General features: G+C 39.6%; 1 protein-coding gene across 1 annotated transcript in view; it reads right to left on the bottom strand.

Annotated features, from left to right (window-relative positions):
- LOC103359774 (DEP domain-containing protein 1B) overlaps window positions 1–9,220 on the bottom strand; it is a 12,396-nt gene extending 3,176 nt beyond the window's left edge. Inside the window, exons 1-9 of the mRNA XM_008285293.1 lie at window positions 9,173–9,220; window positions 6,181–6,446; window positions 5,905–6,049; window positions 5,291–5,418; window positions 5,069–5,199; window positions 4,922–4,969; window positions 4,372–4,512; window positions 4,071–4,237; window positions 1,188–1,364 (exon numbers count right to left, since the gene is read on the bottom strand). Of these exons, the coding sequence (XP_008283515.1) occupies window positions 1,188–1,364; window positions 4,071–4,237; window positions 4,372–4,512; window positions 4,922–4,969; window positions 5,069–5,199; window positions 5,291–5,418; window positions 5,905–6,049; window positions 6,181–6,446; window positions 9,173–9,220 (1,251 nt within the window). The remainder of the gene's footprint in view (window positions 1–1,187; window positions 1,365–4,070; window positions 4,238–4,371; window positions 4,513–4,921; window positions 4,970–5,068; window positions 5,200–5,290; window positions 5,419–5,904; window positions 6,050–6,180; window positions 6,447–9,172) is intronic.
- Window positions 9,221–17,016: the final 7,796 nt, after the last annotated feature.

Genomic DNA, 17,016 nt, shown 5'->3' with positions numbered 1-17,016 from the left:
ATCATACTTTTTTTCCCTGCCTAATTAAAACTGTCAATTAGAGTGTGAATAAACAGCCTAACAGTAATGAGGTTATTGAACCTGTTCTCAAAATTCTCAACTGCAACTGCAAAAATTTGATGCAAGAGAAACACACAACAAATTTTAATTTACTTTAGTGGTAGCAGCACCAGGTGGCTTCTTCAGTGAATACGCCACACTTAGCAACCTCCGAAAAACTGTGACAGTTGGGTTTTTATAAGGGACAGGGTCTGGTCCCGGAACCTCTGCGGCAGAAGGAGTAAAATTCACGGCAAACTACACTTTCAGTTTTAGTGACAGAATGGAACATGTATGTTTATGCATGCACTGACAAAAATCAATCAGGCCTTCAGTTGTAGGCCAAACAACATTGAACACAGACTGTCGATACAGTCTGTGTCTGTGCTCTACATTTTCTGGTGTGCCGGCTAAAACTAAAACATGTGCACACATCAGTATGAACCAACTGTGTGCTCAAAGAAGTGACAATATGGACAGCTAAGGGTATGGGATAGTGTTCCCATAGCAACAGATACAAAGCAGATACATCAGGGTTCAATGCAGCAGTGATAGTACAGTTAGTCAGTTTCAGATTTGGATTAGCAATGCAGCTTCCATCTAATATTATTGATGAGTAACTCTATGTGATTACCTCTATACTTGGAGCATATCATATTTTCATCCCTTGATGGTGCTGACTGCCTGCTCCCCCTTCATTCCTACTAAAGCTTTCTGTTTAGTACAGAAGAAAAGCCTAAGTGGTGCTTTTGTCAGATTAGACACCAAACTCACAGTTAAACAAAGGGCCATTAAGTGTCTCAAGCTACTGAGACAAGTGTTTTCCACATTTCAGCATTAACAAAGAAATATATGTCACTTCCAGATTTTATGGGGCTTTAATGAATTATCCCAATTAACCAGTAACTGTCCTGATTTTCCACACTTGGCAAGATGATGAAGGCAATCTGCCGCATTTTTTTCCCACAAATGATGCGTTGATATTGCTTTGTGCACATGGACTGTGCGAGGCAGCAGATGTAGCAGAAAGTGGGGGAACGTGACTGGTGAAAAAAGCAGCAGAACCCACCTGACCTCTTATGCAAACTGTCCCTGCTCATCAGTTTACTCATTCATCGTTGCATTGTAACTGTAGAAGGCGTCCTGACCTGAGCTCTTTTGAGGTGGGACAGGTGCTCGTCAACCTGGCGGCGCAGCTTGGCAGGCACTTGGAAGATGGTGTTGTGGTGCTCCATCATGAAAGTCACCAATTTGGTGGCAAGTAACTCGTCCAAGTCCATGTCGTCGGCTGAGCCCAGGACGCAGGGAGAGAACATCTGCACCATCTGGACAGAAACCACAATGGAAGATGGATAAGAAACTAACTTCCAGCGACGCACATTAACTATATTGAATAAATGACACGATTATCGGAGGTATACACAATATAATGAGCACCTGTCAAATAAATCCAAAGCAATAGCCATTTTTGTGAAGCATTGTTACAGACAGGAATGATGGTATTTTTATCATTGTGGCTTAGCAAATTACATGCTTAGTAGTAGAATATTCAAAGTTACTAATAAAACAACAAGAATAGATTTGGCAGCCTAGAAGCTGTAAATGAACACTGAAGTTCAGATATTAAGGATATATTGGACCTATGATATAAATTTTAATCCAATACAGTCAACTTCCCTCTCATCCACAGCTACTATGTTTGACACAAGGCCGGTGCTGGATAAAACAGTACTGTTCTGACAGTGCCTGAAGCTGGCGGTAATGGGATCTCATTTTTACCATCATGAGTCAGGTTGCACTGGACTCTCCTTGTGATTTAAATGGTCATATTTAATCTCAGTATTACTGTCCGGCTCTTTTGGCTGTTTGTACTCATTAATCTCCTCCTCCAATTTCAGTCAAACAAGGTAATACAGACTCATTGGCTTTATGATACACAGATCAATGATGCTTACTGTAGTGTGTAATCACCTCCTGAAGGCCCATTTTGTGCTAGGAACAACCCTGGAGTATGTCTTCTGATGTTACAAAGTTGTATCTTTGTCTTTACATTCTGAATGGCTTTACATGTAGCATCTTCTGCTGTGAGCTTTGAGTCTTTTACAAAATATCTAAGTCTTGTGCAGGTGTGTGCATTATTCCCTGGGTTGTATTTTCCAGTCAATCGTGATGTGGTGGTAAAAGGGAGTACAAATTTACAGCGACTGTAAGGTGTATCTCTCCCTTAATACACTATACCTAATTTTCATGGGTAATCTTTCCTCTGTAGTGTACTAAATGCATTAAGATAGGCAGAGAGGTGAAAAACAACACAATAAAACAAATCATTATTGTGATCATAGCTGTGAACCCTGACCTTTCATCTAACTTGGGTCATACACATAAATTAAAACAGTCTTAAATTCATCATCTGCACTGAATGCATCAGTTATTCACAGATGGTGTCAACTTGAGTTTTCATTCGTATTACACAATATATTCACATTGGATGACTTCGCATCAATGACATCACAGAAAATGTATTACTATGTCTCCCACAGTGGTCAGATTCTGATCTTTTTTTCTTTGAAGAGAGGATTGTTCATCTCCCAGAGACTGTTGCTCTGAATGTCACTTACTCTTGACAGGAAATAAGTCTGGACAAACAATATTTCCCACCACTTAACACTACCCTTAGGTCTGCATGTTTTTTTTCTCATCAAGTGTACCTCATTAGAGATTATATGAGAGTCGTTTTCCCCCTTCATAACCCAATACAAACATACAATAAGCTATGGAAAACTAAATATTAAAAATTTCTGTTGCAAGTTGGGATGTCATGAGAATACTTTGATTTCAAGTTGATGCCAAAATACTGAAAATGTGACGGTACTTGTTTTTTTCTATGTTACTGTAGCAATCGCTATGTTAAGTAGAACGGATGCTGTAGGTTCTGTAGGTACTAGACAATAACTTAAACATGTGCAATAGTGGCAGCAAGTACAGCAACATTTCTGCTAGGGAAAACAAACAAAAAAAAAACCCCACAGAATTGTTAATGGAAATATTTAGTGCTTGAGTCAAAAGTTACCCATCCGAAACTGTACACAGAATTCAAGGAGAGAGTTTCAGGTGTTATTGTTATATTAACAGCATGTCATAAAAATGCTCACATCCTGAAATGGTAAGTTAGCGCTGTGTACTCCACAGGTCACTGTGTTGGCAGCAGTTTATTTATTTATTTTTTAATAAAAGTAATATTGAAATTGACATTTTATTTATTTATTTTCTGGTATCAGACTATGTATTGAGAATCTTGGAATTCAAAGGTTAAAGTACGGTTATCAAATTTCTGATAGAATGACATCCTTAGTGACAAACTTGATAAAAGTAGCATTATTTGCCTCATGGTGTTTATATATCATCATTTGTCAGGGCTCCAGACTAAGTTTTTCATTGGTGGCACTGGCACAACCAACTTTCTCATTTGGTCGCACCTCCCACCTTGCTACAGGCAAAACATATGACTTGCTGAACATTTTCTTATCGATAGACGCTACAATTTACTGATGTTCCCTAAATGCCCCACATCGCAGGCTGGGGTAGCTGCTGTTGGTATCTGTGGTGTGCTCAGACAGGGATGCTACCAAAGATGACTTTAAAAAGATTCAACTAAGGTGTTCTCATGTCAGATTTGTCCATAATGAAACCAAGTGACTTATTTGTACATGCACCTTTTTCTATGAGCGGAATAAACAGTGATTGCAGGTGCGCTCCGGTTTTCACGAGAAGACCTCATTTTTAAGTGTAAATAGCGCAATACACTCAAGTTATAAAAGTGCTACTTTGCACCACTGTGGTTAACGCAGCAATCACGCACTCGCACAAATGTCACTACTTGAAAATTTAACTTACACACTCTCAAAGAAAGGTTGTCATTTTGGTTGCAGTCTGGAGCCCTGATTACTATCATGCATTTTTTCCCCCAAAACAACTGATCTCAATATACCGAAGAACTTGCAAAAACAAAAAAACAAAACAAGAATGTGTACCAGCGTGCGTGTAGCGATGGTGTCATTGAGAGGCGGAAGGTGAGGATTCTGGCAAACACGGGCCATGAGACGCAGTAAAAGCTGGAGGCGTCTTCGGTTGGGTGGTGGCAGTAGCAGACAGCTGACTTGAAGAGCCTCAGTGGCAACCTCTTGCTCGTGCAGCAGACCTGCGGTGTAATAACAGAAGAAGAGTCTTGATCCCTGAGGGCAAACATGCAATCTGGACAAAATGAACAGCAGCAAATATTTACCTGTAGCTGGACAAAAACATTGCACTGGATCCACATTGTGAAATACTCACTGAGAATGTTGACAAAGACTTCATAGAGATGGAAAGTCAGAAGAGGTTCTTTGAGTCTGTGGAAGTAGTCGGCTACTGTTTTCAGAACATCCCGCTCGAACCCTGGGTACACTGGCTGTTTGGTCTCATTCCCATTAGGCCCTGAGAAAGAAGACAAAAGCAGGTTTTATTCACAAACCAAGCCAAATAATGCAGCGTGCAATGCAACAAATATACAGTTAAAAGCTAATGATAAATGTATACAGATAAAAATGCAAAAGCACAGTGCTTTATGTAAAGACAACTTAAAATCTAAAACCTTTCATATTTAAGATTTTTACAGTTTACTCCAGAGTATGAAAATCACTCTTCCAGAATGTTTAACAATAACTTAGCATAAGTTTGCAGACATGATCATGATCTATACCATTCTACTTGTTTTACTATATCCTTCAGGTGCTGATCTTCACTGCACATCTGGTCCTCAAAGACGCTTAATCAGATTCAAAGCAGATGGGCTTTTAAATGTTTTAACATTAAGGATTAGAGTCAACAAAAACCTTATACTTACAGTTGGCGAGGCATTTCATTGCTGATACTACCCAATAGGGCATGTCTTCTGGAGATACAAGGGAAATAGGTGAATTGAAATGTTCTTGTAAGTTGCAACAAAGAAGCAAAGGAATTGTTCTTCCAAATGTGAATCAATGCACCATACCGGCTTTGTTCTCCAACACGACTATGCCTGTTTTATTGACACTGAACACATTGTGAACAATGTGTTTTCCATTCACATGCGTCGGATTTAAGACTCCATCCAATGTCTGCAAGCCCAGCACTCTCTGTAAACTAAGACAACAGCATCAAATAGCTGAGAAAAAAAACAACTACAAACAGCATTGACAGAGGTGTTTAATAAATAATATGAAAGGTAACATACTGTGCAGCTGTCATCGATTTCCAGATATGGTCCACTTGTTTTGAAGTTATCTCCTTCCTGCGTATGAGCTTGCATTCATGCACATCTCCAATAGCTACGCTGTGCCTTTTATTCCACAAGTCTGAAGTCTGTTCAAAATGGAAATTTTCCTTTTATTTTTACACAAAGTCAGTACAGTTTAATAGCAATTCAATACAGTTATGTGATACAATAAAAGAAATGAATCCTACTTTTAAAAAGTTTCAAATTTTTACTAATGTTACCACTGTGTAAGGTGTGTTGATGTTAACTCTACGGTAACTTTTAGACTGTGCAGGAATGCATTACATTCTAAGGTTTGGGGTTTCTACAATTTTTCTTTCTAATATGCAGACAGAACATTTGAAGTGGCTCTTGTACTGCATTACATCAAACATGCCTTTTAAATTCTCAGTGTGCAGTATAACCTAAGGAGTATAATCAGGTAAATGACAGCATTAGCGAATAACTGAAACACTGAAGCAAAATTATCACATTATGCAATTTGTTCTCTATTAAATGTGCATATTTGCATACACTTCAAGCACAGCATGAGTTAATAAAGCACAGAAGTGGCTGGAACATCTCTTTCTCACCATGACAGCAGACTTCAGAGGTGCAATGTTTTCCTGCTGAGGCAGTTCCTCATAGTCATCCCAGCGGATAAGTCTGGGCAGGTCGCTGCTGTCTCTCAACAGAGGCCTTGTTGGAAAAGACTTTAGGGGAGACAGTGTGGGGAACCTGGGAAGACAACAGAACTGAGTTCATCCAAGGGTAGAAAGAGAAGTATTTTGCTGAACCATAAAGATACAACAGTAATGCCTTCTGGCGTGCGAAATACCACGAGCACCCACACAGAATAACAAAGTTACCTGTACAGATGGCCATTGTCTTCGAAGTCCTCTGTCCCATGGCGTCCTTTGATGTCTTCAATGACATGAGCCTTGAGGAACTTTCGGAGCAGCTGCAGAGTCTGATAGCGAGTCACCTCAGGTCCAAAGTTGTAGTTTTGTCTCAGCAACTCATGCAGATAATCCACAGCCTCAGATCCCGTGAAGCTGCAGTCAAAGTAGCGAAAATGTGCCCAGTGCCTTCTCAGTGGCATGCCTCCGCGAAAAAGTTTGATGGTTTCATTCCACTGCATAACACGGAGACACAATGGAGTGTGAGAACCATATGGCATGCTAATATTCTACTGATAGCACTAATCTCATACGGCCTAGATAACAGCATTTGACACATTCACTAAGTTTCTGTTCTCATCGCTAAAATGTTGTTTACAACATTTTTTAGTAATGGCTTCATAGACTATTTCATAGTCTAATGTGGCTGTACCAAATCAGTGTGCACAATGGCCATCAGTGCTCCACACCCATAAACTGCACATAAAGATCGATGAACACTGTTGTGAATTCACCCAAAAGGTTTTCCAAACAGCAGCTGGCCTTGTAAATCCTGGCTAATCCAAAAATTAGCAAAAAGGTAAAGCATGAGTGGAGCTGAGGCGGGCCATGCAAGCGTCTCTGGGCCTGGACTTTCCTATAATGGCACCCACTGGACACTCAAATGGCCACAACCTTAATTATGCATAATGTTAAGTCAAATTAAATGGGTGAGTTACATGTAAATTTACCCCCTGTGCAATTACGACAAACAGGGAAATTAGTTCCAGAAAACCGTTTTTTGTATCAGGCTAAATCTGTTCATTTCTGCTGTAAAGTCGGGCATTTTCACATGGGATTCTACGGGGAATGACTCACTTCTGTAGCCAGCCTCAAGACATTTGACGAACTACAGTTTTTGGTACTTCTGTGCTGACTTCATTTCATTGCACTTGAAGGTAGTTATGGTTGCAAGCCATACTGATTTTGATTCACACACTTACATTTATTTATTCTAACAGCAAATGCAAGACATATACTGTTGTCAAAATCTGCATATTTGAAAACAGCTCTACTTATCCGCTTGTCAGGAAAAAAAAAAAAAGTACAGGTATCAAAACAAACAGAATGCCATCTCATTATAGTGTTTTGGTCGGTTTGGGATTATCAGCTCTCATAAGTATCCAGATGGGTGGGAGAAAAATTAAAGAAGCAGATAAAAGCAGCTAGGGGGATAAAGAGGAATAAAGAAGGTCATTACAACCCAAGGGAGTCCTGAACTGTATAAAGCAAATGTTGTTAAGGCAAGAAAAGCTCTGCTGTGGCTGATGGAAATCATGAAAACTGCTTAACATGTGATGGGAGAGATTAAAAAAATCTTCAGACAACTAAAAAGCCAAGAGGCCAGTTTGAAATCATTAGAGAAAAGAGGCTAGGGATGGGCTTTCATAAAAACAAGATGCAAAAAAAAGAAAAAACATTATGTGCTACAGTAAGAAACAACAAACAACATTGTCTGTCTTTCTGTGTTAGCACTGTGGTAGACTTCTGACCTTCCCTGGTTGAACCACGCCTTTCACCTTTTGTCAGCTGGGATAGACTTCATGTCCCCGTGGCCCTCCACAGGATAAAGTAGTCATACATAACGGATGGATGGAATAAAAATGGAATACTAAGTGTGTATCTGCATGTCTCCTTCCCCCAGGTGTTCCCGGGGCAGCAGGTGGAATGTTATCTGAGGGTTTTTCTTCATGTTTTTGAAGAAAAGCATTTGGGATTTTGATAACAGAAACTGTGTGTTTAATAGCAAGTACCTGTAACCTTGGTTTGTAGAGAGTAAATTCCAGTAAAATTTATTTAAATACTATTTGACACAAATGTAATACACAATAGCGGAACATAGTAGTCAGATGCCTGAAAGACATAAATTGCTACTGAATTAACCGAGCTGAAATCAGTCAGGAAAGGGATAAAAATATGACTTGCTAATAAGCCCCTCCACTGTGTCATGGCTTTTTGATTTGAAAGCACTTTCTTCAAAGGACTTGCAAACTGGGCATGTACCCTCAGCTGACTGAATCTTTTCTGCAGAAGTTCTTGTGACACTGAGTATTCAGCCTTTTTCAATCAAGACATTTTGACATGACAAAAAATCATAGGCATAAACAACAAAATTAAGGGCGGCTGAATATCATTTAGCTGCTCTTGTTTCAGTGTCTTGTTGTTGTGCATACTGTCAGTACACCATCACACTGGTATGAACACTTGAAAAGAACTGAGCTAACATTTTTAGCAACACCTTTGTTTTTACTACTGCCACAAGTCAGAATGGTGTATTCTGATAGTGCATGCTGCACCATAAATAGAAATTCACTAAATAATTTTGCACTAATATGTATATTACTTAATAAAAGTTGAGAGGGGTTAAAAATGACAGAACATGAATGCAGAAAATGCAAACAGAAACAGTCGGGTTTGTTGTGTATGAAGCCTATATATGTGTTAATGCCAAGCAACTGCGTATAATAAGTGAACACAGCATTTACCAAGAACTTAGGCTTGTAAAGAGGGGCATTAATGCTAATGAACTGCAGAGTACAGCATAGTTCTGACACACGTACACACAATATTGCACAGTAGGTGTTAATGGTGAAGCAATGCTAGTTAGTGGGCAAGTGAGACTCCTAACATTGGTGCAGTTTTGCCAACTTTTTCCCCCAAAAGACGCTTGAAATGATGAGAGTCTGCTGTGTTAGCTAATTAACTTAGTCACCGTTAAACTTACTGCCAAGCTACGGTTGAAATTACGCTATTATTTTCGTGTGCTGGAAATACAATTTTAACATCACCCCAATTTACGGTAATACAACTACGGTATGCTGATGAAATGAGCAAGTTCCAGTTTACATTATAACGTTAAAACGACGCTAAAGGTCAAGCTTTTGTTTTAACGTCACGTCGCCAAAGTTACCACCAGACTCACCAGCTTTGTCGCCCTGTATGGACCCGGTCCGATAACTGTACCTTCCATGCTGGTGCCCGCTTCGCTGTTACGAAAACATGGAGATATAAAAGTTTTTTTTGTTTTTAAGGCTCGTTGAAAGGTTTAGCTGCAGAGATAAACACAAGTCCGACCACAGACGTTGTTGCCAACTTTGAATCTCGTGCGTCACATTGGTCGGACGACGTGATTGGACGACGAGCTGATCACGTGACCGACAGAAAGGTAGGCTGATGAATAGAGTAGTACAATCATTTGAGTACAATACACACAACGTTTGTCATATTTTTATGGCGTTTTTTTCAGAAACGTATTTTTTAATGCAATTGTGAATTAACTGTGAAAATATTCTCTCTCTCTCTCTCTCTCTCTCTCTCTCTCTCTCTCTCTCTCTCTCTCTCTGTCAGCACCAACTTAAAATAACCATCCCTGGATAATTAAACATATTAATAGTGATGAGTTAAAGATAATGACTATGGCATGTCATCCAATAGTAATTGTTTCATATCACACTTGGGATATCAGTGCCTTTTTCATTATACATCAAGCAGTTGCTATAAAAATGTATGCTCATATATATAGTTTGGAGCAATCAGAGGTTGAGACATCCCTACTGCTGCAGTACTTGAAATGCAACATTCTTAATAAATGACAAGTTGCGGGTAACATGATCTTTTAATCAAAGCTGTGTGACAGCTTTTGCAAAAGACTGCAGGCATTCCAAGGTGGCCTAAAGACAGTTGTTGTAGATAAGAAAAGGGAAATAATTGCCAAGATGACCTTGTCCAAATCAGCAGAGGAGTGAGGTAGTTAATAATTGATGCAGTTCGTAGCTGCTTCAGTGATTAGCTTAGCTGCATAGGAATGTAATTTTGTGGAGACAGGGTTGACTGATGATGGCAGCACCACCCCCTTAACCGACTCTCCAAAATTTAAACCGTAATAAACATGAAACATCTGGGGCACCTGCAGGGCTACAGATTTAATAACTCTTTCAAATTACATAATAAATCTGTTTCTTTCACTTAGGTCCTGTTTTTATAAAAACACATACAATGTAAAAAGTATTTTGTTTACTGTGGGTCAAACTTGAGAATCAAATGGCAAAAATAAATATTCATAATTGTGCAGTTTTCTTTTTAATTGCATTGTATAAATAAAATCTCTGACATCAAGCTGCTACTATCAGCAAGACAGTTACAAAGAATGTCTGAAGGGGAGCATATGTAGGAGCTGGAGAGCTAATAATTCAGGTCCCTAACATAATTCATTGACTGCACTCCTACGCCCAAACCCAAGCAAAGTCTGAAGTTTCTACTGAACCTGGTTGCTGTGCAACTCTGTTTCTTTACCAAATAAAATTTCTCCAAAGTTGTGGTGACATGACAACAAAAAATTCATAACTGACTAATTACAGTTGCAATTATGCTATAAGATGTGTGATGCTCCTCTAAAATTTTCTGCCCTGTAATACCCAGAGCATCATAAGCTGTTCCAGTTTTGTGTAATTCCTGTACAGTCGTGGCCAAAAGTTTTGAGAATGACACAAATATTAGGTTTTCACAGGGTCTGCTGCTTCAGGGTTTTTAGGTATTTTTGTCGGCTGTTTCTATGGTATACTGAAATATAATTACAAGCATTTCATAAGTATCAATAGCTTTTGTTGACAAATACACAGAATTTATGCAACAAGTCAGTATTTGCAGTGTTGACCCTTCTTTTTCAAGACCTCTGTAATTCTCCCTGGCATGCTGTCAATCAACTTCTGGACCAAATCTTGACTGATGGCATCCTTTTCTTGCATAATCAATGCTTGGAGTTTGTCAGAATTTGTGGATTTTTGTTTGTCCACCCGCCTCTTGAGGACTGACCACAAGTTCTCAATGGGATTAAGATCTGGGGAGTTTCCTGGCCATGGACCCAAAATATGTATTGTTCCCCGAGCCATTTAGTTATTATGTTTTCTTGATGGCAAGGTGCTCCATCGTGCTGGAAAAGGCATTGTTCATCACCAAACTGCTCTTGGATGGTTGGGAGAAGTTGCTCTTGGCGGATGCTCTGGTACCATTCTTTATTCATGTCTGTGTTTTTAGGCAAAACTGTGAGTGAGCCCACTCCCTTGACTGAGAAGCAACCCCACACATGAATGGTCTCAGGATGCTTTACTGTTGACATGTCACAGGACTGATGGTAGCACTCACCTTGTCTTTTCCGAACAAGCTTTTTTCCAGATGCCCCAAATAATAGGAAAGAGGATTCATCAGAGAAAATGACTTTACTCCAGTCCAGCAGTCCAATCCCTGTATCTTTTGCAGAATATCAGTCTGTCCCTGATGGGTTTTTTTGGAGAGAAGTGGCTTTGCTGCCCTTCTTGACACCAGGCCTTCCTCCAAAAATCTTCACCTCATGCAGATACACTCACACCTGCTGCCTTTTCCGAGCAAGCTCTGCACTAGTGGTGGCCCGATCCCACAGCTGAATCAACTTTGGGAGACAGTCCTGGTGCTTGCTGGACTTTCTTGGGTGCCCTAGAGCTGAGGTGCAGTCTTACTAGCTGCAATATCCTTCCCTGTTAAGCCTTTTTTGTGCAACTCAGTGATGACTGCACGTGCTTCCTTGCAGGTAACCATGGTTAACAGAAGAGGAACAATGATGTCAAGCACCATCCTCCTTTTAAAGCATCCAGTCTGTTATTCTAACTCAGTCAGCATGACAGATTGATCTTCAGCTTTGTCCTCGTCAACACCCACACCGTTTTAACGGAAGATTCACTGAAATGATGTTAGCTGGTCCTTTTGTGGCACAGCTGAAATGCAGTGGAAGTGTCATTTTGGGGGGATTAAGTTCATTTTCAAGGCAAAGAGGGACTTTGCAAGTCATTGCAGTTGATCTGATCACGCTTCGTAACATTCTGGAGTATATGCAAATTGCCATTATAAAAACTGAAGCAGCAGACTTTGTGAAAATTAATATTTGTGTCATTCTCAAAACTTTTGGCCACGGCTATATTGTGACAAAGAGGTCCACCAGTTTTATCTAAGCAGTAATAATTGGAGTTCTCTTTTCATCCATTCCTCTTGCTGCAGCAGTGGGAGAAGGACAATTCTCTGATCAGTAGGGTCAAGACAGAGCTACTTAACACACTTCAGATTGAGCTGACTGCCGCCTTGAAATGAACTCTGCAGTGAAAGTGCACCATTAAAATTTATGAGAAACACTGTGATGGTAATCTCTTACGCCTAAAGAATTTGAACTACTATATCTACAATAGCTTGGATTCAAATGCTGCAGTGACATATCATTATCAGGTTGCATCATTCACACTGTGGTATCACTTTTATTTTAATAGAAATCATTCTTTTTAGTCGTGCTACACGTTAAAGAAAGCCATAGGAGTTGTTGATTGCAGCTCAGTCAAACTAGGGCTGGAATACTAAAGCAAAACAAACCCAGAAGTCTGGGTATACCTGACAGATAAAGGCCAACAGACAACAATGACTGGGTATATTAAAGCTGTTTGCAGCTGTCCTCACAGGCTGAGGGATTGGTAATAAGTCTGGAACAACATGAGGGCATTGGCATTGTGACTTTAGATGTCTCCAGTAGTGGGAGAGATTCAGATGCTCAAAATGACAGTTGAGCCTACAGGAGGTGTCAGGAGCTTAATTAACTGAAATGTCCCTCATAAAGTGTGCCATCTCAAATAACTCTGCAGACAGCTCCGTCTTGAACATTCAGACCAGGTTTCATTCCACTGGACAAAATGTGCCTGCTTCCCTTGCCTCAAAACTCATCCCTGACTTTTCAGTGAAAGGTCACAGCAGTAACGAGGGGAGGCAGAGTTAAGGTAGCGAAAGCTTTGCTAACAAGGTGGAGGACCGAGGTAGCAATCAATAAAAACAACAGAAGCTAGTCATCATATCAGTCTACGCAGTGGGCCAGACAGACTCTGACAATATCTATGACCATTATCTCAAAGACACATTATGATTCATATATTATTGTGTCATGTTTCTTTGTGATCCCAGACAATATTATATAATATGTAATTGCTAACAAGTTCTCAAATTATACACTGTTGCCCATAAAGTTGGAATAATTTTAGTTTTCAGACACATTCCTCTTTTTATTTCTATCTATACACAGCAGTAAGGACTTTTGACCAGGTTCAATAATTACATACTGAGTCCCAGTTACCATGTGAAGCAAATTCTGACTTCAGGATCTGACTGGAGAGTGGGACATCTTGCTCATTGACAGCATCAACAAGCTGGTGGACAGTATGCCACGATGTCATAATGCATTGATCCGTGTCAAGGTGGCCATACTCAATATTAGTGACTGAGTGACATTTGAAAGGGTAACATTGGACATTTTTATGCATAAAATCCCTTCAAATATGTGTTTCCTGTTAACTTGGCAAGATGGAAAAACTGAAACAAAACCCTTAATCCTATTATTCAATACCCCCAATTTTATTTAAGCCTGAATACACAGTTTGCAAAAGTGGTTTAATTTTTACTGTGATATGTATTGTATGAATATTGTGATATCAATAAAGTTTTGAGAAGATATACACTTTATTTATCAAGAGTAAATCGCATTGTCACAATCATTTCATGACAAGAGGTAAAAAAATAAATAAAATTATTCCAACTTTATGGGCAACAGCATATATTCCAACAACATACATATACAACATAATATCAGGAATGAAAACACACTTCAACACAAGTTCTCACCTACATCCATGTTAGGATTAAGGCACGGCTTTGTCAGCAATTATAACACCACTCTGTGTGGAAAGGTTGACACACGTGGATACTGCAATGTATTGCCATTCTTTTTTGCAAAACTGCTCAAGTACTATAGGTTGCAGAGGGATGATGAGTGAACAAGCATTTTGTAGGTACAGCATGAACAGTGCTTTTCAAGATTTTGACTGTATGCTGGAGTTTTCTGGCCCTACAGCCCAGGCCTCTTGCAGGTCGTATTCATTTTACCTTTACCTTCACATGCCTTCCAAGGCCTGCTGCACACAAGCTTCACTCACAGCATGACGCTGACACCACTTTAGTTCAAATGTCACGTTTTTTTTGTGTGTGTTTTTTTTCCACTGGGGAAGCTACTGGCAACAATTGCTGCTGTATGTTCAATGTCTGTAATCTCTTTCTCTGAAGCTACCAAGTTCCTCATTGTCCTGCTGACTTCCCACGCTTGTCTCCATCCTGCACACTTGGTTTTTGAGTGCAATCTGCTGGAGGAGTTCTACAAATGCTACATTTTTATATATATATTTTTTATTTTTAATGGTTGAGCTCCATTGGATGTTCAGTAACTTGGAAAATGTTGTTGTATTCACTCCCTCACTGTGTTTTTTCCATCAACCTTTAACAGAATTGCTTGGGGTTTTCACAGTGGACGTTTTGCACAATGCTGACTCATAAAACGTTGGACCCTATGAATATGAACATGAATACAGATCTGTTCTCACTTTTACATTAAAGACAGAAATAAATCGGAGCAGCATTTTTATTTGTATTTTTTTTTTCCAATAAATGATCAAACACTTTAAATTTGCAGAAAAGACTCTTTGAGGTGCAGCCCAGAGAAAAAGAGATGGAGGGAATTCTGTAAACTCCCCAAGGGGTGCAAAACCTTCAAAAATCAAGATATGGTTTTCCCAGGCATTGCAATAGGAACTAAAAGAAGATCAAGTTGATGTGGTTAATGAAAAAACACACACCTCATGTCAGTAGTGTTAGGTGCAGTGAGCAGTGGTAACACAACAAACAGCAAACTGGGTTGGTAGCTTGTCAGAACATATTGGTTGCCTAATTGTGTTGATTGAACATGACGGGTGACTTGATTGAATGTGTGTCACCCCCCGTGATCATTGGAGGCAGCTCATCACTGTCACCGTGGTGAGCATACAGTTGTGATGCTGAGCTCATTAAAGGACAGAAGTGAAGAGGTGTGAAGGCTCCTTTTTGTGTCTTTGACGTCGTCTCAGCACCTGTCAGACTGGTAATCCTCGCCAATCTGACAGCAACCAATTGTGTCGGGTTCGTGTTTGTATGAGCATCTTTTCCGTTAAAGTCACGATGGCAATCTTACAAAGCCAGACTCATGAACATTTTCATATCACCTTCAGCACAAGTCTGAACTGCATGCTGGCATATTAATAGATAGACCAAAAAAAAGCGACGGTACTCTGAGCTGTGTGATGTAATTCAGGGGAAGGATATTTCCACATTTCAGCAATCAGCCCACATGTTCCAAAAAAAACCATAAAAACATTACCAGGAGCTGAGGTTGAGTGTGTTGCTTCCAGTTGTTTGTTAGAATACTTCCTCAGAGTTTTTTAATGGCTGCAGCATCAAACAGCAGCAGGATCCATTTGAGTGTCTCCTAAGAGAGAGAGTTGTGCACATTTATACATGAGGAACAGCAGTAACTTCATTAATTATTCGTAATTAGAAATGATCCCAGACATGGAGACAGTGCACTTTTCTTCACCTCAAACAGAGAAGCCATCATGCAGACTCACAGTTTATAACCACAGTTAAATCATTAGCTACATAGTGGATTTAGATTTAATCTTTTGTTTATACATGCATTAATATACATAACTCAATGGATTTATCTAATTGTGCATATATGACATAATGCACATTTACTGTTACTCTTAGTCAATGTTGGGTAAGCTATAATGAAGCCGTGAGATGCACTGATGTCAAAGTGGCCTATGACTGAGTGACAAAATACCATTATTTTAACAGATTGATTAAGCCAGCAATGTTACACCTCTTATGTATGAAATGGGCTTAAAAGGCTCACTGTAGCAATCTCACATCTTGTCTTGAGTGAAGAGATTTAGTCCAGTTGACTTGTGCCTTAATCACTTTGTATGTTGTTGCGGCCTACTTACTTAAACCCACTCTGGAGTCAAGGGACCGGTGCACGACTGCTAATGATGGAGCCAGTGAGTATAGAACCACCCTCCCCAACCTGCAGGACATTTACAACAAACAATGCAGGTTAAAGGCCAGGAAGCTTGAGAGTGAGCCCACCCACCACAGCCACAGACTGTTCTCTCTGTTGCCGTCAGGGCGGCGTTACTGCTGCCTGAAGGCAAACACAGAGAGGATGAGGAGGAGCTTCTTCCTTCAGGCTGTCCGCCTGCTGAACCTGAAACAATAGACTCAATAACAATCCAACCAGTCACTTTGCACTTTTCACCCCTTGTATATATACACATGTGTATAGTATTGTTATTTTCTTTAATTATTCCATGTCCTTTTGCAGTGTTTGAAAATTTTATTTATTTAATTTTGCTTATCTTTTATCCCTTTCTGTCTATATATATATATATATATATACACACACATATATAGACACACAAACGCAGTGAAAGCATTTCACTGCGTATTATACCATGTATAACTGTGTTTGTGACCAATAAAGGCCTTGAATCCTTGAAGCCATTGTATAACACCATTATATAGACAGGAGAGCCATACACTATGAGGGCAACATCAAAGTACTGTAAACATCGTAAAATGAATATATAACTCTATACGGTCACTTCATACACATTGTATTTCACTTCTTGAAGATCTATCATGCATGAGACTAATGTATTTCTGAGAAGACTTGCACCTCCACCAGGTTATGTTGGTTTTGGTTCTAAATTAAGCATCTGTGTTCAGTAATCCTAGCTTTTAGAGTATTTTTTCTGGCATATGGCAGGGCGAATGGGCATTCAATCAAAGCAATTAAATTGTTGGTGCAATGAACCCATCTCTTTCACAGTTTTTCCTGGT

This window comes from Stegastes partitus, unplaced genomic scaffold (genome assembly GCF_000690725.1).
Source record: "Stegastes partitus isolate 25-593 unplaced genomic scaffold, Stegastes_partitus-1.0.2 Scaffold394, whole genome shotgun sequence".
Taxonomy (NCBI): Eukaryota; Metazoa; Chordata; class Actinopteri; family Pomacentridae; genus Stegastes; species Stegastes partitus.
Note: the sequence above shows the minus strand (reverse complement) of the source record. Positions and strands in the feature narration are given on the sequence as shown.